We start from the raw sequence: 26,641 nt of genomic DNA on the forward strand, positions 1-26,641 counted from the left end.
GGGGGGTGCAAGGGGGGACCTTCGGCCCCTCTCCCGCACCCACCTCTGCCGGTAGGCAGCGTAGACCAGCGTAGACCTCGCTTTACAACTTAAGTACATGCTAAGGCTGCGGTCCGATTCACGCTCACAACGCTGAAAGCATCGCTCTTTACAACGCGATGCTTGTGTTTTAAAGATTTAAAGGTTTAAAGGTTTTCAAAGGTTTTTACAAAGACATATCCGCAAAAAAATATCAAAATTTGGAAAAGGCCCTATTGTAAATAATTACCAAATATTCGCATTTATATTTAAAATTTTACGAGTGTACCTATGCTTAAAACTCCAGGCTTTTAAAATATATATATAAAGAAATTGATTTTTTTAGCCCAACAAAGTAGAATACTCCCTTAAGAAAGCGTACAGGGATTTTCTCTTTAAACTCGTGCCGCGTCGGCTGATTGCCCGGTACGCGCCAACCAATTGTTGAACTCGTGTCGGACAGCTGGTGGGAATCTCGTACGAGCGAGCGAGCGAGCGAGCGTACACAGCAACAATCAGTTCACACCGTACGCTCGGCGCGAAAGGCACGGCTGTGGTATGTGGTAGCGCGCGACACAAGTGACAGAAATTGCACGCGTGTGCGTACGCGTGAGTGACTTTCGTCTCGTTTCCCCTTTTTTTATTTTCTTTTTTTTTATGATCCAGAAAACGCGACGAGAGAAACGGTCCAGGCGGAGTCGAACGATGTCGCGAGATTGATTCGACGAACCAACTATCAGCCGGTGTGCGCCTCGGTAGATTCTGTTAAGTTCAACGTCCTGTTCCCTTCCTATCTCCCTTTTCTTCTCTTTTCCTTCCTTTATGGTTAATTATCTAGACATACCCTGTAGGTGACATTTTATATCTCACAATCAACACTCACTCCGCATTTCGAAAATATCTTCGAAAGTACTTCGTAAGTATCTTATCTTTATGATAATGCAAGTATGCAACTCTTGTCATTTGGTACAGAATGTCAACATCGTATCAGCACAGGTCTTATGGATAAATATCCTGTATTGTCCTATTGTTGTTTAAAATTTTTTTGGAGATTTTAATTTATTTTTAATTTAACATTATAAGGTATAAATCTGTATTAAAATATTGCTTTCTTTGTTGAAATTATCGTTCATCAAACTCCAGACGGACGATGATTGACATTTGCGCCAGATTAATCCACGGTTAATCAGAATCACGTTGCATCCACATGCTTGATAAATTGCTTTAAACATAATTTAATTATAGACTGGTTGTGAGGAAGATATTGTGTTGGAGCAGCGATGTTTATTTATAGTTCAAATAGTACTAACAATGAAAACCTAATTACAGTACGAAATATACGAATGTAATTCAACAATTTAGACAAAAGAATGAAGAGAACGCTTTGTGCCTTTCTTTTTTAGTTAAATAACCTCTCTAAAATTAATTAAAGAAAAAATAGTGTATGTGTACGCGCTGTTCTGTGTCTTGGAACTGTGACTTGATAAGCACTTCTTGTTTAACAACCTATCTGTCATACGAATATCTTAATTCAATATTACTCCCGTTGCACACTATTTATTTGCGTTTTGTCTTATGCATGATGAAGAAAAAATTATAATATAAATCATTAGGGAAAAATTCCACATGAATAATATAAAAGAAATAGTGCCTGGCTTATTTAAACAGTTAATGTTTTGATCTGATGTTTAATACGCCATTATGTTAGACATCGGACGATTAATATTTATAGTAAGATTATATAAACAGGTGGATCCATATTCATCTTCTTTTATACAATGCTATCAAACGATGATAAAGGCTACGGTCAACGTGACACTACAAATGCTTTGGAGCGTTCTTCTTCTCCTTCTTTCTTTATTGAAAGAAAAGAGAAGAGGAATGCTTCGAAGCATTTGTAGCGTCACGTTGACCGTAGCCAAAGACAACTAAAAATGATAAAGATATACTAACAAAAGACAGGTGTCGTTTAATTATTTTCTGTGTTAAAACATAAAGCACACCATTATTTCTATAATTATCTCTATTTTCATCATATCGTAAGATATACAACGATAACATATGATCACCTGATCGCTTCTTTGTTAGCTTCTAATTGCCTCATACAGATAACCTTGTCAAATAAAAGAAAAATTAAAATAGATTGATTTTATCTATTTTATCTATGTAGTTGATAAAATTCCTAATTGCTATTTGAACGTTGACCTTAGCATAATAGATCAAATACGGAGTACAAATCGAAGCATACAGGTTTATCTATAGCAAGTAACATTCCAAATGAAAATGGGAGTAAGTAAATTTTTTTGGATAAAATTCCGAGTCGGAGTTAAAGCAGATTAATTTCTTATCTATCTATTGAATAAAATTCCAAGTCGTAATATATTTAAGTTTCCGTGGATTGCAGATAAATAATGATAATTTTATATAACTAAAAATAAAAAGATACAGATAGCATCATGTATGTCACGATCTTTACGTAATTACGAGCGTCAATTGTCACGTTCATATACGTACGTGACCTTATCTATATTGCACTAGATTAGCATTGACTGCATCCGCGACACATGCGGAATGTTCTCAAAAAGGATGCGTGTGAATATGCGGATAACATCGACACGTGTTAGTTACGAGAATCATTCGGCAATTCTTCCATGCACGCTCACGAACAAGCTTCCTATTCAGACAGGCACGTAAAAAGCAGAAAGACAGAAAAAAAAAACGATTTTTATCGCAAACAAGTGGGAAATAATAAATTGCCTCTGCCATAATTTCGTTGCGGAAATTTTGCCGATCTCGTTAATAAAAATCAAATTGTCATTTAATTCGACCAAAAAGATAAAGTACTTCTTTTTACCGTACGTATAGTAAAGTAATTTATTTCACATTTGGATTACAGCGTCTTTTAACGTTTCGTAATAATTTATCTATGGTAGGAAAATGCAATATTGAAATTGGAGTCTTGGAGACATGAGGAAATATCTAATACAATTGTATCTTTATCGTATGTATACGTAAATACTGCATATTATTACATCTGCCACGTGTAGTCTGGAATTTTAAATAGAGAAATTCAGGAATCAGGAAGCTCTATCATGGCCATTATATCGCATATGCGAGGTTTGCATACAAAAGAAACGGCTGTAACATTTATAGATAAAAATCTATAACAAATTTCATTATTTTACTGTACGATTAGCAAAGGTAAACAACTCTGTTGATAATTTGCAGCTGCATTATATTATACTTTTTTAGAATGAAATGAGTATATTAAATATATTAGATTTTTAGATGTTTTATAATTAGACATTGGAGAAAGAGAAAAGAGATAATATAACATAAAGGAATTATGTTATAGAAACAAAATTAACGATAGCGCTCTATTTACAGAAATCTTTATCGACACTATCCAATTACGACATAACGAATGAGATCATTATTTATGTCTATCGCATACGCTATGAAGATCATTGACGCAAGAGTCACACATTTGCGAAATAATTTTTTTTTCTACAATCGCGACATCACTTTGGAGAAATCGTTGACATTGCAGTTCATGAAGCAATTGATAAAATTGTTTATTTTATCTCTTCCGATGTAACGCGATCTACAGTATACGTTATATATGCGACAGATTATATACGTTATGAGTTTTTACTCACTCGCGATGCTCGCGACATTCTCGTAAGAGTTTTTATGTGATCAGCTACTAATGAACAACTTTATAACAATAGCTCATTAACAAGTAATGATTATAAATTATTAATATGAATATATGATCGAAATATGATGCTAGCCGCAGTTATAGATAAAGACACGGTACTCTCAGACACAAATAAAAATCAATTTCATACATCGGGGTTGATCCTTTCGAGATTTAGACAATTTTTATTCGCGTGATAGAATTCTTAAATAATTCGGCAAAAATAAAATAAATTAGATATAATATTAACAAAGTATCATACTCCAACAACGAAGTAAATTTACCATTCAAATGACTCGACTGAATTTTAAGTATCACACGAGATGTGTGTATGTGTGTACTTGCTTAATAATTTCTGGGTATATATATAAAGCAATTCTGAGGGTCTCGCTTTTAAGTTACCGATGGCGATGGCACTTAGTGACGTCACGTTGAGAGAGAGCGAGGAGTTTAAGTAGGTTACCCGCGGACATGAGAGACGATTGGCTATTGGCCACGGAATATGGTCATGAACGAAACGTCGAATCGAGTTTGCTCGATGTCATACAACGAAAAAGAGGTCCCAGACTTATCGTCGGTTTATACCAATTTTTAGGTCACCCGCCCTCATCGCGCGCGCAATGTCGCGCGCGAGATAGTCGTGAATTCACGAGGGATAACGCGAGCCTTGGCAGCTGCTCGGTGTAGCTTGCTGCATCGCTAACGTGTCGAATCCCAACTTTTCTTACTTCATCGAACTATCGGCAAAAATGTTGTTTTTTAATATAATTAATAAAACAGATCAACTTGTATATTTATAAATTAAGTGATATGTTTATCATGGACGATAAGAACAACTTTTATCACTGAATCGTGGTATTTATGGGTCGAGCTTTTCTTAGATCTTACTTTCCAAAGTGAAATATACATCTGATTGAGGGTCTGTCAGATGAAGATGTGATGAAAATAAGTGAGTCTTGTCAGACACTCGATAATAGTCGAGCATGAGGCAGGAAATAACAACGCTTCGCTCAACGTGATTTTACATTCAGGTCGCAGATGCTAAAGAAGTGGATACTCTTCAGGGAGATCTTAATCTCATGTTTCTTTTCATTTGTCAAGTTCGCGAAAGAGACATATGTTTACATATATTTCCGGATTACGCAGCCTCCTCCTATAAATCATTACGCTTTCACTGGTGCTAATCGAAAGAATACATATCGTACAAAAATACTGACAAATCTACTTGAAATTTGCTCATTCATGTGATAAATGCAGATTCAATACAAATGAATATTCATATATAAGTTTCTTTATGTCACATAGCCGCCGAAAAAAAAACCATCTAACTTGCTGTAAAACAATATCGATTTATATCGTTGAGACAATTTTAAGCAAATAAATTCGAGGAATATTTATTTTAATCAATTAAGTGATATCAAACGCAAAATTCTTCTTCTCTCTCATTCGGCTGTCATCTGCAGACATTAAATCGCGAAACGAGATATTATATTTAAACTTTCGAAATTAAAAACGTTTAGATATGAATGAAACAGTCATTAAAAAGTTAAACACGCGTTGGTCAATCCCATGAATCTCGAGGTCGAGTCAGTCGAGTGCAATCTGTTATTATAGCATAGTCGCTGACGCGTCCAGTTTATTATTCTGTGAATACACGCACATACACAGACGTGAAACGTCTATTGTGCGCGGAGATGGTCGTCGACATTAGCGTTACGTAATTGTGAAAATCTGTGAGAAGTTCTCTCCGAACGCTCTTTAAAATATTTAAGACCGCGTAAAAAATGCTTCTTATGAACATATTCTTTTTTAGGATGCATAACGTTATTGTCGCAAATTATTTCCTGTTTTGAAAATGCCACTGTCTTTCGCAATTAACACGTCTGCCAGTGAGTTTTATGCCTTACCACGTAAGCCACAGTAGAATTTTTATAAGCATATATAATGATAAAAAATAATATGAAAATAAATAAAGATATATTCTCATGGGTAGTGTGTTGAATTATGCACTTTATATTTTTCGTTATTATTTAGCTATTTATGTTTAGATTTTATATTAAATATTTATTTTCTCACAAGTGTTTTAAAAAATTTCGATAGCACCAATAACCAGTAATCACTAGTGTGTCACTGAAAAAAGTTATGCGTCGGTCACCAATCGATAATAATTATTAAATTATATATTTAATCAATAAAACATTAATAATTTTTTACTCGACCTAACTGTTATGTGACCAATAAAATAATCCGTTTAACGGTAATACTCTCAAAATATAACGGATGAAATTAGCATTGCACATTGTCATTATAGTTGGATGTCAAGAAATTAAAAAAAAAAAGAAACCACAAAGTACAGAAATAAAAATTAGAATATTTTGAAAATTGAAACACTTAGGAAATACGTTAAAATTACTCAGCAACAAACGATAGACCAAGATAGCTGTTAAGTGGTTTTCCTAAGTGTTTCAATTTTCAAGACATAATTCTATTTTTTATTTCTATGATTCTTTGTAATTTCTTTTTTTTAATTTCTTGACATCTAACTATGATGACGATATATAATGCTAATTTTATCCGTTTTATTTTAAAATTATTATTGTTAGTTATTTATTGGCAAACCAACGTCTCATATTTAATTCAATAAAACATTAATATAATTTTGCAATCTTTTATTTATTTTTATTTTGTTATTTTATCTCTGCTGTATTTCTCTTAGGGAACAATATTCAAAGTTATCGGTCTTGCAACTTGCATTTTTAAACGTCTAAAGATAATTTTAGAAATCTACTGCATATTCAAGAGAAACGATAACAACAGAATTAACATCATAATTACGAGAATTTTTACATCGATAAGATGTGCTGCTAATGAGCATTGATAATGATAACAATGTTAAATACAGCATGTGCAAAAATCGATGAAGAGATAATCTAGTTCAAGACCGCAGAAAATTCCACTTTCTGCGAATTACCTTTGTGAATGGTTTCGTACGCTTTACAAGAGGAATATGAAAGAAAAGTGAAAGGTCGGGTGACGCTGTTTCGATACTCGCTTTTACCGCCGGCACTTTTTGCCACTTGGAAGATGCAGCATTTTAATTATCCGCATACATAGGTATATCAAATTTTTTCCGCCGCGCTTGTTAAGTATCCACTAATTTTTATAGCTCATATAATTTTATCTACGACCGTATGTATGGCGGATAAATGGGACGTAAATATGTAGAAAGTAAAGATTAATGTTGCTTTAATGTTTAATTTAAGAAAAAAGGGTTTTACGATCCCAGCAATGTGCTGGTTTATTTTCACTGTTCGACCATTCGCCTCTCATGGGTTGTAATTATCTTTTTTTCTGCCAGTTATAGTAATAAATCTCAGCTTAACCGCAATATGGCTTCATATATATTTCTATGTGCTTCTTTTACATAATAGCGTTCTGTGTTATGTATTATTCTGTAAGTTTTGCTTAACACATATTTACAATTTGCAAGTTTGTAGAATATATATCTTCAAACGCTGTCTTTGTCAATTGAGAATTAAATGTCAATAATTGTTAACGATAATAAATTATCTGTTATTGTATAAACTTCGATATTCAGCGAAAAGTGAGGAAAACGTCGTATTGCGACTAGTACAATGACATATTCAAATGAACAAAGCTGTGTGTTAAAAAAGAAATCGAAAAAATTCCATCGACTAAGGTCAACGGTGAGAAACATTGTTAGCTGCACAGGTGCTCATTTACTGTATTCATCGAGGAAGTGATCTCATTAACGATTGAATGCCTTGAATTGAACAGAAAATGATGCAAATGTTAACTGAACTGTAATGACGTTTCAATAAAATGTTAATACAGCATTTAATCTCTTAAAATTACTCTTATAGAAATAAAATCTTTTTTAACTTATGCACAAAATGCCACTGTAGTTAAATTAATAATTTTATTGCTATTGAAAGAATTTATGGTATTTAAATTATATAAAAATGTTAGAAAGCCGGATGTGCTCTGAGAAAATTATTCGAACATCCGAGTTACGCTGCAGAAAATACTGTATGAGGGGTTTTCATCGTGCGGGAAGCTGTGAGTTCACGATGATTCAACGATTACCATGAACGATGTTGCGCGGATGTTTTTAAAATTAAGGGAAAGTTCGGCGAGAAGGAGGAGAAATGCATAATTTCGCTCTGGCGCGCCTTTGTCTGTCCGACTAGTATGCACTGCATTCACTTCTTGGTATTATAGCTTCTCTCCGAAGTCGTAACATTGTTTTATGTTTCTCAGCATTCTCCAATACGATGTTGTACCAAGGTCTTATCAATTCAGGTTCGCGTGAATTGCAAAAATTAATAACGCAAGAATGAATATCGTGCAATTGCACATTTTCTGCAAGAATCGCCAAGCCATAAAACTACGACTTGTTATCAGACAAACGAAGCATTTACATACTTATGATAAAAAATAAGTTTCAATTATGTAAAAACGAACATCCTAGCTGTCCAAATATAAAACTTTCATTTATTACTATAAAAGTATCAATAAAAATTCGGAAATTCACGAGCTTTTTAAAGATATACAAATAAATCGTTTGATCAGGTTTTGACAAAGAAATATCAAACTTATGTCTTCGACTAAATTTTGAGCTAACTTGTATATAAACACCTTGCTATCATCGTAATAAATTGTAATAAATCATAATCTACAGGGAAAAAAAAGTACCTGTCAGATATTTTCCCGTCGAGTCGCTCGAGAAACGTGACATTATCCGTTGTTAATTAAAATTTAGCGAGAAGCGCGTGCAAATCACCACGACAGCAGTCGACAGCAATGATCGAGCCAATGCGAATGCAATATGTTATTAAATGTCTCTACACGCGTTTTCTAGCCGGAAGCATAGTTTCTCGCGTCCCGATAGACTCTCAATGTCTCTATTCGCGATCTTCCCTGCCATTCTTTCTTCGAAGCGCCGGTGGTTTCACCTCTTTTCTTCGAGTTCTGCATAGAAATTTCTCCCGTGGAGATTTTTTAGTGCATCGCGACGCTCTCGCACATTTTAAAACGAAAAGAATTTAAGCAAGAGAAAATTTTATCCGATCGATTCGCAATTTAAAATGAGAAGTAGTTTCGAAAACCGAAAATATATTGATCAGACGATATTTTTTAATTAAAGAATGTTTAATTATATCTACGTTCACGATTCTCGGATATGCATGCACGATCGATTCTACATAAAATATAGATTATTTTTCTTCTGTATAAATAAATCAGATGTATCCGTTTTATGTTGGATTCTTCGCGCGATACATTTCATTAAATCGCGTGTGTATCTTCCCAAACAGGAAACAACATTCTGTATCTTTCCCGTTTGCGTGCGAAGAGATAGAGATTCTTCTACCTGTATTCTTTACATCGAGCGCGGAAGTAAACACGTTGACGAAAGTTAAACACCGGCAACATCACTTCTCTCGGATGATATATTAATGCCGGCAGAAGTGTCGTAATTTTATCATTAATTTTTTAATTTTCTGTTTACAAGAAAGATAGCGTTTCGTTGATTCGCCTTTTGAGAAGTTTCGCATCGCACACTGTAAAAGGATTTTATAAATTATTACGATGAATTAAAAATGATGAAAATTAAGTGTAAAATTGTCTTTTCATTTAAAACTAAAAACAATTTTAGATAATCGTGGTTTTTTCCACATAACGTATATCTTGTTGGATAAAAGTTCTTATTCATGTAACGACTTAAAGGAATTTTCTACTCGACAATTATTGCTATCACTCCTCGGTTAAATGGCATTGATAAATTAACACACTTGGGTAACATTTGATAAAATATGTTCAAAGTAACTACGTTGTTGTTTGTATAACAGACAATTATACAAAATAACAGTTTTGAACATAAAAATGATACTGATTGATATAGAAATGAGTTAAAGAACAATATTATTTTTTAAGGTATAGCAGAGACTGCCATTATCAAAGTATCAATTTTTTCATATTATTTTTCCATATTATATATCTCTCACATAAATATTTAGCACCGAAGAAAATAAAAATACGCGAAAATACAATTTAAACAAAAGATTCAAAATTTACTTAAAAATTATCTGATGATTCGCATTATCAGTGACGAAAGTGAATTGCTCATCACCGAAGTGTCTCACAAAACTAAAAAAAGAAGGCGACCTTGACAATGATGAAAGCCGGCCGCAACGCTTCCTGAACTTCCTCCGGCGAATTACGGCTCTATAAAGACAGAAATTATGCACCGGCAACGAGCTTAACCATCAATGACGAAAGTGGATCCCTAATAACGTCATCGCATCACAATGATTCGGAAAGTGAAAAAGCGAACGATCGCTGGGAAGAAGGAAACCAGTGCGCCCATTGAATCGGCCGAAGAAACTGGAACTTTGTAAATGGAAAATCACAACCGCGCAATCGTCGTCAATCAGCTGATGACGAAAGTAGATCACATTCGTGTCACTACCCGGAATATCTTCATTTCCTAGGGACAAATATTGGCGATCGCCGGAAATCGTAACTCTGTTAAAAAGTAAATGGTGCGCGATTTTATGCGCATAATTTATCGATTATATACGATTAATGACGAAAGCGGACTACAGCGGATATTTTGATTTGGAAAATGAAAGAGACGAATAATATGAATGAGCCGTTCTAGATTTTTTGAAAGTATATTTCATGCGAAGTTCGAGTTTTTTAAATAAAATTTAATAATGTTACATCTACTGCGTGCGTGCATGAAAAGGTTTTTTGAAATTCTACAATATCCGTTTTCCTTCATTCATTTCTCTTCTGCTAGACAGCAAAAATATCAATCGCTTGATCGCAATTAGTTTCTTTTATTTTACGTCTAACAAGTTAGATTTTTCAAAATTGTTTCTCTTTTATTCTCTGCTTTGCGAAAATTCGTCTCTGTTACAAGGCCATACATCCTAGAATTAAACCATTAAACCGATCCAATCTCATAATTCTATCTATATATCTATCAATCTGTTAAAAACGCTGCTGAATCCTCAAAAGCATATCACAGTCGTCAGCTCCGGATCCGGATACGTTGCTCTCCGGCAAATTCCTTCGGTATTTCCCTGCACCAACTTTCATCCTCCGATCGAGGAGGAGAGCCTTCTCAACGGCATATGTGGCACAACGGCGTGGTTTCACGCGCTGTAAATTATCCGTGCGTGGCCATTTATGCCACGGCAATGTGCCTTCCTTCCCGAAACTCCGATCAAGCACCAGTTTGCGTCGCTCACGAGGGGAAATCATGAGACTGTGTGTCCAGCGCGTTCGCGCGGTGACAGTGACTTTCGTTTGTCGTAATATTGAGCAAAGGGGAAGGTCGCATATCCGCGATCATTAACATGCGGGAAAAGATGCCGGAAGCGTGTGCGTATCAACGCGCTAATCGCTAATCGCGCATGTCTATCTTCAGAAAGTATAATGCACTCGAATCGCCGGAAGCAGACAGAGGAAGCCGAAGCTCGCTTAGAAGTTTGAATAGTTTCTCAAGAAAGAGAAATTCCTTTTCAGTTTTAAGATGAAATCTTCCCACGATTCGCATTGTTAACATCAATTGCATACGTTAAACACAATATACGATTAATCTTCCAAATTGTTCAAAAAGTTTTTTGTATATTTCGTCAAACTTTAATATATATATATTCATACATTTATATATTTTTTAAAAATAATTTTACATAAGGAAGGCGTAAAAGCCTGTTGTATACGTTATGTATGTAAAATGCCCGATCCGAGTATGGCTTGATTCTTAAAGATCCACTCGCCTTTTTAAAAATTTCAAAATTTACACGGTTGATTATTTATGCCATAATAATATTTATTTTTCTTCTCGTTTGAATACAAGCTCGTACGGTATTTTGAATATTTTCAGAGAAAGGCGGTCAAAAAATATTCTACTGGGTCTTTCTATCTGGGCCTTTCTATCTGGGTCGTATTCGGGGGTATATATCTCGCATCAATATATAAATAAGAACGATGTAACACAGCTACGGCTTTGAAGACGATTAAACCTCGACGGATCGTCGACGAGAGATTTCTTCGTCATCGCGTGCGCGATTAGAGCGATGGAATCTCGCTTATGTGGCAATGGGACAGGGTTTAAATTGATGATGTGCTGCGACACGATCCTGCTTCCTTATATTTATGAAACCCGAGTACCAAAAGACACCGGTATTGAATCGAAAGCTTGCGTCTGATATCGCGATGCATCGGACTGATGTGTGCCATGTGATACGATGGTACGATAAGTGAAGACTGTAATACGATATACACCACGTAGACACATAGAATGCAAACGTGTAGTTAAGTAAGATCGGTATAACATTATATTATTTTATATAATTTTTACTGGATGTTTTATCAGTCTAGCTTGTACGCTATACCCACACACTTACGTAAGTTTGTGCGCGACGAGCTTAAGTGAGTCTTCTTTCGTTGAGCCCCACGGTGGGTCAAATAACGGTCAGCCGCGTATTCCACTTGGCTAGCCTATGCTCGCACCTCGATTAACTGCGCCGACTTGTAATTTCAGCGTCGACGAAAATTTCACAAACGATACTCGCGAGGTACCCTTCGTCTCAGAAGAAGATCCTCGAAGGGAGAAAAATTCTTAATTTTGCATAGCCTTTTTGAATGATAATCAAAGATCAGATGTTTATATTTCTCTATCATGATATATCCTTTTAATAAATTTGCAATAAAATTCGCAGTTATAATATTTAATTTGAAGAGTGTTAAGTCGGCGAAATCAAAAGGACGTAGTCTTATAATATCTGCTTGAAAAAACTTGAAAGTCAAGGTTTATTCATTCAAAAATATTGAACTACCTAAGCGACTGCTATTCTGGATATTTTTTATCTTTACTTTCATAGCTATTTTATCACACAGATGGAAAGGTTAATGATAAACAAAAAAAATAGGTAGATAAACAAAATAAATAAAACAGAAAACAGGGATATTTGGAAATGCAGCGCGCACCGTTCGCCTTCCGCGGTTGCGTATGCAACTTTCGCCGAAACTGATCTCACTGACCCACTACAACCAACCGCCAATCCAGCGGATTGGAATAGGAGATTACCGCGGGCTCCGTGAAACTTAATTGAAACTGTAAAGTAAACTACACAGCTTGAAATTATAAAGCAGTAAGACAATCTTGGCTCCACATTTCTGACTTTTTCACCGTGAAAGTAACGCAATTGAAAATTTTCTAGGAATTATTACTACAATATTATGTAAAGAAGATATATGATAGTATTTATTTACACGAACGCTAATAATGACATAATATAGTTATTTTTAGACAATAAAATAATATATGTTATTTTTATGAGTGTCTTTTTCACAATACTTTATAATCAGATTTCTAAAAGTCCTTAATCATGATTGTAAAACTGTAATTTTTGAGGTCATTAAATTAACACATCCTTTTTTATGGGAAAAATATTTTATGAGAAATAACTTTATAATAAAACATTGCATAGAGAGAAGTACAGATGCTGTGGGCATTGAGCCAGCCGCAAGATGTATCTCGCACTCAAATGACACGTTTTATAGCCTTGACATGCACGTGCAACGTCTATACATACGACATATAACTCATCCCGCGTAATTCATTATAAACGTCCCTATGTCGACTCCAACTCATTTCCGCTTCAGCTACTTCCAATGGATCGTAGTTCCGAATAATGAAAACAGTGATTCACAAAATCGCGTGACCCCGCCACAATAAATTGCTCGACGAAGCTCTCGGCGAATTACGCGTCATTTATCAAACGGCCTGGGCCCTATTTATCAATCGAGGCTTCGTGGGAAAAGTTTAAAATTAAATTAGTTTTATTGCCGTTATCTTTTCTTGCCGTCTCTATTTAATGGGCATCACAATGGATAGAACAGAAATGAATATAAAAATAGATGTAATTAGTTAAATATTTATATTCATCTCTCTCTTTCTCCCTCTAATGATAACAACACGCATTTATCAATGTAACAGCGGTGAAATGAAAAATCTTGCGGTCAATCAAACGGACTTGGATTTTTGCTGATCGAAATATCTCAATCATCTCCAGAAGAAACTTCCGTTACCAACATAGAATCCGCTAATACTGTAAACGAATTCTTACGGGAGAATCGAACGGGTTCCGTTAACTTCGGTGCGACGCGACGATGCTATACGCGTTCTGTCAATCCAAACGGGAATCATTATTATTTTCCACACATTCGAAGGACGCGGTCGTACCGCATCGCTGACCCACTTACAAGTAACAGTAACGGGCGTGACAAGGCCCCGCCGAGGCACACCGAAAAATTTCGTATGGTGCAACAGAGTACGGTATAGATCTCGGATACGTGCGGCGCCGAAAATAAATTATTATAATTTGTTTCTTCATATACGTGTTTCTCGCACGTTGCTCGTCGTAGCGCGACAAAAGAAATTAAAGACGGCACCTACGACCGTGAAAACGTCGCGTGGGTTTTCATCGCGAGATTTCCTCGATCGCGTCGCGCAACGACGTGATTTTCGACGCCTCGTTTACCGCCGAGGAAAGTGCAAGTTACGCTCTGCCAAATGCAAATTCTTTTCCCAGTAATTGCGCGCATCTTTCGCGAATATACCCTCGCCGGACGATTAATTGTAGTTTTCAACGAATGGGTAGCCTAACGGTGGACGCATAACGTATAAGTATAACTATACAGGTGTGGTTTTCCTGCAAAATTGCCTGGAAATTTATGATTGAGTCTATTTTCCCTGAGTATTTGGATGCACACTGATACCGATACCAATTAAAGCAGAGATTCCGCGACATTTTTATAACCCGTAATTTTTCTACTCTTATTAATATTAAATGTTCTCAAATTAATTATATTATCGCGATGATAAAGAACAGTATATCATATTTTTATACATTTTATGTGACATTTACGAATTATTAATTTTAAAATTATATATGCGTTTAAATCTTAAATTTGTACTTACTATGTTGTTGATAAATGTATAAAAATAGATTTTTTTCATATTTCATTATCTTATTTTTATTAATTCTATTTGGTTCGTATATGCATGTAATTATATTTTCTTAAATAATTAAAATGTGATATTTAAATATATTGATTTTTTATTGCATTTCTATATTTTATACTTTTTTATGATTGCAGGTAACAATACCAAAGAATACAAAATAGCATGCCAAATCAAGGCAGAATATCAAGTCGCATCTTTCTATTGTGCGTTTTCCTGACCAGTTCGACATGGATTGTTGTTGGTACGTGGCACGTCAAAAAAAGTTTTATTGAATAAAAAGTATGTCTGGCTATCTTTCTTTATGTATGAAATCTTTTTAACAATAGAATTGTCTCATGAAAGCATTAAATTGAAACTTATTCATGCACATTGAATACCGAAATAAGAAACGTCAAACAACTTACGTAACAAAAGCAGACAATAATAACAGTAAAAAATATGTTAACATTACCGCTTATGTAATATAGAAGATTAGAATGAGATGGACCGAACTTTACGGCGGTGCAAATTTTATGACGGATGATACGACGATTGGCGATTTAAGTCGAAAAATAGAGCGCGGTTCATCGAGCGCAACCTCGTAACCTCTTTTTACCGAGAAAGTATTTAGGATTTGCATGCAATTCGATCGATTATATCTACGGGAAATTATGTGACTTCCCTTGAACAACGGGTTACAGACTATTCCGAGCGTAACGGAGAAATTGCACGTTTTCGAAGCAAGATGCGTCGTGCCTTTCGTGCTTTATGGGAAAGATCGACACACTTTATCCAAACAATTCTGCAAGATCGCAAATGATCGATCGCGATTAATCGCAGCGTGAAAAATGAACATTTCCTTCCGCATGAAACGGTCCGATGAATCGCACCACGTGATTGCCCATTTATTTTTATGTACGCCCGCTAGAAAGTTTATAATGTTGCTCGAATGACGGAGAAAAGGCTCTCGTCTTTTTTATATCATCAATCATTACACCAATTTCACTTCAGTCTTGAAATCCATAATTTATAATTTGCCAAATTTTTATTCTCTATGCCAGTCTATGCCGCAGAACTCACTGTATTAAGCTTTCGGAGATTTCTCCAATATATAAGTACAGAGTTTATAGCTGTAGCTTATATTAATCATGTATTATCTAAGAAAGAGAATTCAATTTCCGGTCGCATCCAAGCAAACTTGTAATTATTCGTATAACAAAGCTCGTTTCAGCTGCTAACAGGTAGTTACATTTCCGGCCGGTTTTTGCGCAACGATCATACTCTTTGTGAAATTGTAAAATTAACTTTGCGAGTGTCAAGTTACGCAATCCGTACAAATGATCCGCTGAAAATGAAGGACCGGTCGCCGACTGTCTGACTGCGAACGCAAGCGGTCGTTCACGTTTTAATTAAAGAAACGTTTCTTTCTGCTGGCTTTCGCAGGAAATCCCATTTGGTACAGGACGAAACGGGAAGCGGAGATAGCGTCGACCAACTGGACAGCACTCGCCGACGAATGGATCGCGGCGAAGGCCAGGGCCGCCGAAAGAATGGACGTCGCTCTGCTACCGTTCAACGACAGATTCCGGGAATTACCGCCTACGGCGGAGACCTTCGTCGTTAACGGCACGAGCGCGGAACAATTGGAACGGGTAAGAGAATTTCTTTCATTCGCGTTTGCACACAGCCGAGTCGCGAACAAGATTGCATCTGTGTAGTTCAACCGGAAATTTGCGTTGTCACTGTCGATTGCGCAAGATCCTACCTTCGTTATCAATCTATCGGAAACTTTCTCCGGCAAACGGTAAGCGCTACGAGAATTGTTTACTTTTTTCAGGTGAAAATTCGCTAAGAATTTATGTTAATAATATCTCATTGGCTTCGCGTTACAACATCGCAGACATTCTATCGTAAACTTTTGAAAGAAAGAAATTCTAACGATATTGTTGCAATCATTTGTAACTTATCTTCTTTGCTCATAAACTTATAATATTTTTATAATTTTTATATAAAATAAAATTTATAAATATTATGGATTTATAAACTTTCTAAATTTATTTCAACTTTATAAATTATTTATAAATTATAAAGATTTATTTTAAAATTTTGCTAATCCATATATTGATTTATCATATAAAAAATCCTGGTTTCTTTTTTATAAGATAAATATACTAATATAACATATGTTAATTTTTTTTTATATCATTATATCAATATATTATTCCATTGTAATTCTTTTTGTCATAAAAATTTTAAAGAATCAAGAAAAAGTGATGACAGCAGTTAAACACCCCGTACACATTGTTTCTCCGCTACAAACATTGCATAAGCTTTAATGATTGGTATCAACGATGCGACTTACACCGTTCAATCTATTTTTATTTCGCGTGACAGTAATTTAACGCCGGGAATAATCAGACCGTTATAAACGCACTCGATTATATTAGAATATTATAGGAAAAGTAGCATCTGTGTGTGTCGTCGTATCGTCGATTCGAGCTTGTTGTAATTTCACATAAAAATTTATGAAATGTATTGTTTCATGAAATTATTATGAAATGCACGAATAAAATCGGAAAAATTGATGCGACATCGATGAGACATAACGCAATCGTGAAACGAAAATAAGACTATAAAAAGAAGGATCTCTATACGTTCGTTCTCACGATCGCTCCGCTTTTATAACAAGGAAAGGGGAAATTGGTTTGATCGATATATTTTCACTCTTGCGTCCGTCTTAATCGATCACGTGCGCATTTCTCCTTGATACATGAAATTAACGTAGAAAAGTATTTATAACGTGTCGAGGATGTATCATGTAATTCAACGCATCAAGGATTTCATCGTGAAATTTTTAGATTAGTGATTGAAACAGTGAATGGGCTACATTGGATGGACTAATTCATTAAAAAAAAAAATATTGCTACAAATACAAAAATCTCACAGTTCACCCTGCAAAATCGGAGATTATCGTTTGCGTTCTTGCGATTGCGTTTGGTCTCGCCTTCTCTTTAGTCTCTTTTTTCCTTTTTCTTATCTCTCTCCTCGCCTGACATCCGACGGGAGACGCGACGATGTCGCCGCGACTCTCACTTTCAGTGCCAAAATACTTTCACCAAGGCGATCACGGACAAACACCGTGGCGATGGCAAGTATGTATCTTCTATCCTTCCTATTCGTGTGTTTTACACGCAAACAGTGCGTAATACAGCGTCAATGACTTTCGTCCGCGAAAGTCGTGCGCGATCATCGATACTATTCGTCACCGCTTGCGTAAAAGAAAACGCCGGTGGGCACATCCGCAGAGCGCGCAGAGCTCCCTTCGATCTCGGAAGAGATGCATGCTCGATTATCTCGAGATCGCAGAAAGAAAGTCACGCGATCGAAGGCGTCGCGGGAAGCGACTGTTCCAATTCACTTTGATCCGTCTCTCACGTTATAAAACGATGCGACAGGGTGGATGCCTGCTGATTAAATTTTCAGTTCGTATTCCGTACATGTGATTGCAGTTAAATTACTCGCGGATGCTGTGGGACATGGAAACGGTCCAGCCGAACGGGCATCTATCTGGATTCGTGGACAAAGCTCTCAAGCTGCTAGACCTGAGGCAGGTGATGATGGAAGTTGAGACATCCGTCATGTCTAAAGTTTCTTGCACCGCTTGCAAAGTCGGCGCTAGTTTGCTGCAGCATTACATAAAGACCGGCAAGAGCGACGAGGAGATCATGGCTAGCATTTATCAATTCTGCGTGTCGCTCAACATACAAAGCCCCCGAGTTTGTCACGGAGTCACCATGCTGTTTGGGGTAAAGCCTGAATATATATATTCAATTGGCAAAATATTTTTATTAATTAACGAAGTATTTAAAACTAACAAATCTACGTCGTAGGGGGAGGTGATTTATGTGCTGAAACAGGTGAACATGGGTCCAGCGCAGATCTGCAGCTTCGTAATCGGCGATGCGTGCGAAGACGAGTTCAATCCGCTGCACGAATGGGAGGTGGCCTTCCCACCGGTCAAGAAACCGCCGATCAAGCCACCGATCCCGCCGCAGGAAGGCGCGCCAACGTTCAAGGTCCTGCATATATCTGACACGCACTACGATCCGTATTATCAGGAGGGTGCGAACGCCGAGTGCAACGAGCCGCTCTGCTGTCGGCTGACGAATGGCGCTCCGTTGACCGCGTCGGCCGCGGCTGGAAGATGGGGCGACTACAGAAAATGCGACACGCCCAAGAGAACGATCGACCATATGCTCAAGCACATCGCCGACACACATTCAGTGAGCAGCACGAACGATTAAACCCGTCGTCGCGCGACACTTAGAAGACGATGATGAGGAGGGAGGGGGAGACGCTCATTCCGGAGCAAATCTCGTGCCGCTCGAAAAACATTTTTAGCAAATATGACCGATAAACAATAGGGAAATAGTTGATTTACTGATTATGACATAGTCTCTTAACTTCGTTAATTTTCAAGTTAATTCATCAATAATATAATTATTTCCTGCGCGTAAGAGAAGTTTTTTAGTTTTAATCATCTCCGGACATATTGCTTTACAGATTTTTCGATTCTTTAATTGTTTGATTTTTTATTCGTTCTATATTAGGAGAACGGGATAATTAGGAGAAAATTAGGAGAAAATTTCTCTTTAGCGTTGAAAAAATTTTTCAGGACATCGATTATATTTTGTGGACTGGAGACCTTCCGCCACATGATGTGTGGAATCAAACGAGAGAAGAAAATTTAAAAGTCTTGCGTGACACGGTCGCGCAGATGGTGGAGATGTTTCCAGGAATACCGATCTTTCCGGCCTTGGGAAATCACGAGAGCGCACCGGTCAATAGGTACATCCGCCACATGAATACAAACTCGCGTACTTTCACTTTTCTAGAAAATATCACCTCAGGTTACGATTAATTTGTGATATATATATCCAGATCTCACTCACAGACATAGCAGAGTGTTTTCTCTTAAGAGATTCTATCATATGGAGCAGATTTTAGTTTAAAAGAAGAAAGTTGACGCACATAAAATAGGACGCGAGAGAAAGGAATGGGGAAAATAACTGAGCTGTCGTTAAATATTTCCTACTTGGCAATTAAATTAGTATTTTAAAACTAATTAGTCTTTTAATTTAAAATTACTTTAAAAGATTTTAAAGTGTTTGCTTGAAAGGACTCCAAGAAGTAGAAAGCATTCGATAATGGATTAACGCGATGTATAAAGACTTCTGTTATCTCATATTATCTCTATATTAATAACAGAAATAAATCCTTTTTTTAATATAAAATGTAGATAAAATGTATTTCGGTGAAAAGGAGAGGATCACGAATTTTAGACGTATTTTACATATGTTTAGATCCTTTCTGAAATGATTCTACTGGGACTCAGTATCTATTTCCGTTCTTTTTAGCTTCCCACCTCCTTTCGTGCCTGAAGAGAATAGTATCTCGTGGTTGTACGACGAACTCGATAAACAGTGGCGACTTTGGCTACCGGCCGGTGTATCCCATACTGTACGTCGTGGCGCTTTTTATTCGGTCTTGGTTCGACCGGGTTTCAGGATTCTGTCTGTTAACATGAATTATTGTAATAACAAAAATTGGTGGCTACTGATCAACAGCACGGATCCGGTCAGCGAACTGCAGTGGCTCGTTTACGAGCTGCAGGGCGCGGAGATAAACGGTGAGAAGGTGCACATAATCGGGCATATACCTCCGGGACATTCAGATTGTCTCAAGGTGTGGTCGAGAAATTACTATCACATAATCAACCGGTTCGTATATACTTGATCGTTTATAAATCGCTATCGAGCTCCATGGTATTTGAATGACAAATGTTCTCCTTCCGTCTTTACCTAGCTATGAATCAACTATCACGGCACAATTCTTCGGGCACACGCATTACGACGAGTTCCAGTTATTCTATGATACATCAGACCTTGGTAGAGCGGTTAGCATCGCCTATGTTGGTCCTTCGGTCTCGCCATATTATGATCTCAATCCCGGCTACAGGATATATTACATTGATGGAGATCACGCCAAGACTACAAGAGTAAGTATAATAACGCTATTAATATACTTCCTCATGAGCATAATTAGCAAGATATATCTAGCGATCCAGCAACACTCTGTACGCTCGTGTCTTTAAGCGTTATTTATCATTTTCTAACTGACGCGCGGATTCCAGATGGTCGTCGATCACGAGAACTGGGTCATGAATCTCAAGGAAGCGAATCTTTATGATTACCCGATCTGGCATAAGTTGTACAGCGCGCGGCAAGCCTACCAAATGGCGTCACTCTTGCCGAGGGACTGGGACTCGCTGATCGACAAGATGACTAACGAGCCAGCCCTCTTTGATCTCTATTACAAGTAATCCTGCTCGCATTATACGATGACTATAATACCGTAATTTCTTAAAAGAAAATAATCGGAAATCTCTTGTAATATATATTAACATAAAAATTTATTGTAACATAATAATATATGGCCCAATACTTAAATCGATCGGATTTTACTGAATAAAAATATGTATGAACGAAGATGCTTCAGGGCACTTTAGAAAGGAAACCTAAGGTTCGAGGTTCAATATCCTTCTTGAGAAAAGTAACATATATTTGCCTTTGTTCTTTGCAGACATTATTACAAAAACTCTCCAGTGCGACCGGCATGTAATGACGAGTGTCGCAAGAGATTGCTCTGCGATCTGCGCAGCGGAAGAAGCCACGACCGAAAGGCATTATGCCAGAGTTTGGAAGCGAGAATCGACGATGAAACGAGAACAGGCTGGCGTGCATGGATCTACAAGGGGCTCGCACTATCGTACGTAAAGGATTTCTGGCTTGAAATGTATTCCGGCAACGTTATGACTAACGAAGTCGGTTTAATCAACTATCCGAATGAATATGTCGCGAATAATTCGCAAACTGATCCGCACTTGACTCTTTCTTAATTTTCAAAAATCTGATCTTTCTCTTACTTATAAAAGAAGAACTTATCTCAAACTGTGTAGTAGGTTTTTAACGATATGCTGAAAGTCTGCTTTTTCTGTTTCACATGCATTTTTCACACTAGTAAAACTTGTGCAACTTTGCGATAGCTTTAAACGGACTTGTAAAACAATAACTAAGAAGTTGAAGAAACTGTGCAATGATTTATGGTAAGGTGAAGGTCTTTATCTAACTGAATCTAATGACATTGAAATTTCACAATAAAATTAGTAATAGATTAATAAAAGATTAATAATAAGAAGTCGTTTAACAGTCGTATGTTGTAAATACTGATACAAATAACCTAGCTTGGTTGCAATTGTGCGGCGTTATGTTAACGAAATGCGAAGAAATATTAACAATATTTACATATTAATAATATTATGATAATAAATTGCTAGACTGATTAATTGATATCAATCAAGCGTATCAATATCCGTGTCACTTACAAGGAACATGTCACTGTCTGGAATCGATTTGATTCTCCTTGAAATAAATGTTAAGCATAAATCTAACAGACACGTATTTTTTATACATGCCCATTTTGAGGAAAAAGGTAAAATATATGCAATTATCGTGAGATATATAAAAAAAAATGTTTTAGATAAAATTTTTATAGCTTTTTATGTACTTTACAACTGTATATTTTCCAAAAATCTAATGTTTTTCAATTTTTTAACTTTTTATTTATTTCTCAAACATTCAATTTTGTAAAATATGGATTAATATTAATAAAATAATAATAAATGAATAATAATTTTTAATTTTTATATGTAGAAGAAATATAATTTCAGCAAAATAATAATAAAAATGGGAACACTTTAAAAAATATTAGATTTTTGAAAAAACTAAATACATAGTTATAAAGTACGTAAAAAACCATAAAAATTTTGTAACACATTTTTTCATGTATCTTACTATTTCGATGATAATTGATTATAATAAAATATAAGTATTAACTTTAGGGGATTTTATTTCATCTTGTAAAACTCAAAATAAACATGTTTAAAAAATACATGTCTCTTAGATTTTTGCGTATAATTCACTTTATAGAGAATCAAAGGATCAAAGAGATTCGAAGAATTAAGTTTCAGACAGTTGACATGTTCCTTGTTATTATAGATATAATCAATTTTTTTATACACATAGCAAACCTGATTGAATTTTTTTATCTACATTAGCTACGTTTTTCAATATTATTTTAGTGTAATTTGTTAAAAAAGACTTCTTTTCCGCTTATTAATTAATGTAACACGTAAAAATCTGTAGTAAGAGACGATAGATTTTAACATGACAAAGAGACATTCGCTCAATAATGTATTTAGCAAATAGGTTTAAGTTTCGCTCAAAGAACTTAAAGAGCCTAACAAATAAATGTCGACCAACTGCATTTAGTAGCACCGAGATTGCTAATATTGCTTTACCTAAAATGCATGTATGTGAAATAAGTGTACATGTATTGCACTTGAAAGAGTTTTTGATAATTGATTAGACATATGAATCATCGTGTAACATTTGCATGAAAGATTGAAAACATTAATTTCTTCAACTGAGAAGCATGACGATAAAGGAAAATATTCAATATCTTTTCATATGTTTCAGAGCTTTCTTCGCGAAACATGTCGCGTCGTAATTCAAAATAACTGCATTTTTATGCAAGCTCCTTCGAGTGTCGACTATATAAAAATAAAAAGAAACAAGAAAATTTCTGTTACGAATTATATATAGTATATGAGATATTATGTAATTTTAATCGCGTGCCTTGTTGACTGAAACGTTATAAATATATTTTTCCTTAACATGACAATTTTGCCAATAAAACAAACATATATAGAAACGGTGTTGGGATTACCCGATCTAGATGTAGATATATACCTTTTAACCATTTGAATTAATTTCAGCATCGCTCAGAATCGCGCGTAATATTAATGAACAAGTTTCACAACATGCAAAAATGCTTTTCTTAGGAGCACTTAATCTGATAAGCGCACTGCGGCGCATTTAAGCTAGCTTTGTCCCGTCAAAAACGTCAATTACTTAATTTGTACATATCTAGAAATACAGTAAGCTTGTTTGGTGGCGGAGAGTAACAACCGATGACATTTCTATCTTCTACACTGCGCATTATAGTAAGTAGTACAAGTGTATATAAATTATAAATCATACTCATAAGTAATACCAGCCGCATAATTTCCGAGGCAGTAATTGTTTAAGCTATGAAAAATTATGCTGTATTTAATATTGAATTAAATAACTTAACAAATTACTTCTGCGTGTAAATGAATTTTACTAATTTCAGTAATTACTCCGAATAGCCAGATATTTATCGAGAACAGATTTTGAAAGTGTCTGCCAAAAATTTTGTCGATAAGGTCAGCAGAAATATGACTGAATTAGATTTCTGTTGGCATTTTATCGACATTTATAACAGACACCTTCATCCCGCATAAGAATATAAAATTAAAAAATTTTAAAGTTTGATTTTTGCATTCTAGAAAACTTAAATCCAAGGATAATTTTATTGCATGCAATAAGAGCTGTGTCATTAATTTTTACTCGTTCGAAAAAGATAATTCGAGGTTTCTTATTAATGCGCGAGAAATGATCTATTCCTTATGTTTATCAAATTTGGCAGCTATAAAGTGACAAATGTATAAATGACATCGAAACTTCTTTTACAGAATGTCCGTGGTTATGGCCATCCCCAGGTTCGCGTACAATTTACCAAAGTACGTCTTAGGACTGGGTTAGAACAAGGAAACGGACGCCAAGTGCAAATGTATGACTCAACTTGTGATGTTAAATTATTAAAAATATTCAGGATGTCCTCGTCGCGTTCAAAACGCGAGTTTCGACGCCGTTGACAATTATATCCGTCGAAATTGAATACCGCGTTCGATTCGCAATCATTTTGCAGGATCTAACACATTAATCCTTCAATCTCGAAAGAAACTCCAGAAGAAAACAAACAAATTAAAATAGTATATTCAAATAACAATATTATAAGATAAATTTTTACATTTTTATGAAAAGAATTGATTAATTTTACGAAACGAATTGAAAAATTGACCTATTGGCTATTATCTTTTAATAAAATAGGTGCGCAAAAAAGATTTAAGAAAATGCAAACCAAGGAAATAATATTTCATGATACTTATGATATTTAGATATTAAGTGTAATGAAGGTCGGAAATTTTTTCTCATTTGGAAAAAACACGATTCAATCAAATATAAAATTAAATATTAAAATACATCGACACAATTTCAATTTGTAATGTGCAAAATGCGCGAGAAAGTATTTTACGTGAATCATCGCGTTTTATCTATTCAGGAATGAAGATAATTATCGATTTCGTCGACAAATCTGGGTTCAATAAAATTGCACCGTCTTCAAGCTGTTCTGAATCCTCTAATGAGCTTTGTGTAACATATGTATGTAAATATATGCAAATCTTATGATTGCGCAGATCAGTTTTCTCTCTCGGTACTCGTTATAGTTGACAAATGGCTAATTAGTTTATCAAACGCACATGGTATCATCCCATTTACACGCATCAGTCAAATTGACTTCGGACAAACACCGATTAGCATAACCGGCGAGTTAGTTCGGCGCAATTATTAATTTTCGCTTATAGCAAAATTGTTGATTACGAATTACATGATTCGTTGTTTCTAATCCTTCTTATCATACAACAAAAAAATTAATAATTCTATTCACTTTAGTAAGATGTTATATATGTATTGCTTAACGAGTTATGTGATCGTCGACTAATGTGCATTTCTATCATAATGCAGATTAAACTTTTAATCTTTAACATTTTATCTTTTTCTAATTTTTGAAACTAGAAAAAAAAATAAAAAGTAAATTAAATCGAGATTAAAATTAATCTACATTCGTAGAAAAATGGACATGAGTCGCGACTGGAATTCGATTGACGACGCTTTTAGTAATCAAATCTCACGTTTACCGCTGTATACTTCATGTTTATACAGATAACACTGTGTATGATACTCATACGATACGAAAGAAATTAATTTACGGATCGCGGCCGCATTCGATCGCTAAACGTGGGGTATGATTGCGCGGACCTTGTAATATCCACGATTCGGAAACATTCAGAATGAACATGAACATGAACATTTACAAATCAAAACGCGCGAATGCTCTCAGTGTTCCTAATATTTTGATTGATCTGTGACCTAGTCCAGATAATGTGCGTCGACCATTTCGTTCATCGTTAGTATAGTGTAATATCGTGCGTTATCGAAATAGAGAAAATAGACTAACAAAAAGATGCTGGATTAAGTCATTTTTAAACTCGAGCAATCACAATTCATCGACGGAGATATAAACAGAGAGTGTTAATAAAGAAAAATGATTTTCATCTTAATAGACGTTCTGCAAAATGAAACAAAAACATAAATGATAATATCCTGGATTGCAGAGAAATTACACGACGAATTTTATTGTATGTATAAAAGGAAAAGTTTTATTTATTCACAAATGGTTGTGTTTTCGCTGACGTTGTTGTTATGTATTAAATATATTTTGATATACCCCAGCCTTTTATTCCATTTCACCTCCTCGATAATTTTTTCGAAATTATAATCTTTAATTGAACTGAATTCTTTCTACATCGAATACATAACTACCTCATCTGACTCATATTTATAATTTCTTAATGAAAATATTATGTATTTTATAAATATACATTTTAAATTAATTTTGAATGGAAACGAGAAAATACTATATAATAATAAGAGATAAACGAAAAAATCTGATACTAAAATTCAGATGTGTTCCATCCGAAACAATAATGATCTTTTCGTAAGCTTTTTTAATCTTTTTCATCGTATTTACGACGTTACTCTAAATGCGACTACCTC

The 26,641-nt window shown here is 35.3% G+C and overlaps 1 protein-coding gene across 4 annotated transcripts; it reads left to right on the forward strand.

Moving 5' to 3' along the window:
• The first annotated feature begins 445 nt into the window (after positions 1 to 445).
• On the forward strand, positions 446 to 25,774 carry LOC139816603 (sphingomyelin phosphodiesterase). Of its 4 annotated transcripts, XM_071784215.1 has the most exons (12): positions 446 to 934; positions 14,915 to 15,021; positions 16,203 to 16,411; positions 18,269 to 18,565; positions 18,650 to 19,042; positions 19,435 to 19,607; positions 20,177 to 20,539; positions 20,625 to 20,817; positions 20,953 to 21,137; positions 21,402 to 21,587; positions 23,811 to 23,883; positions 24,436 to 25,774. In XM_071784215.1, exons 2-11 carry the CDS (start codon positions 14,943 to 14,945, stop codon positions 23,842 to 23,844), a joined length of 2,112 nt encoding a protein of 703 aa, XP_071640316.1. In that variant the 5' UTR covers positions 446 to 934; positions 14,915 to 14,942; the 3' UTR covers positions 23,845 to 23,883; positions 24,436 to 25,774. The 4 variants fall into 4 exon arrangements, with proteins under 4 accessions (XP_071640316.1, XP_071640315.1, XP_071640317.1 ...); XM_071784214.1 differs by lacking the exon at positions 23,811 to 23,883; XM_071784216.1 differs by lacking the exons at positions 23,811 to 23,883; positions 24,436 to 25,774 and adding an exon at positions 23,357 to 23,591.
• The last annotated feature ends 867 nt before the right edge of the window (positions 25,775 to 26,641 follow it).

The sequence above is a fragment of the Temnothorax longispinosus genome, chromosome 7, assembly GCF_030848805.1.
Source record: "Temnothorax longispinosus isolate EJ_2023e chromosome 7, Tlon_JGU_v1, whole genome shotgun sequence".
NCBI lineage: Eukaryota > Metazoa > Arthropoda > Insecta > Hymenoptera > Formicidae > Temnothorax > Temnothorax longispinosus.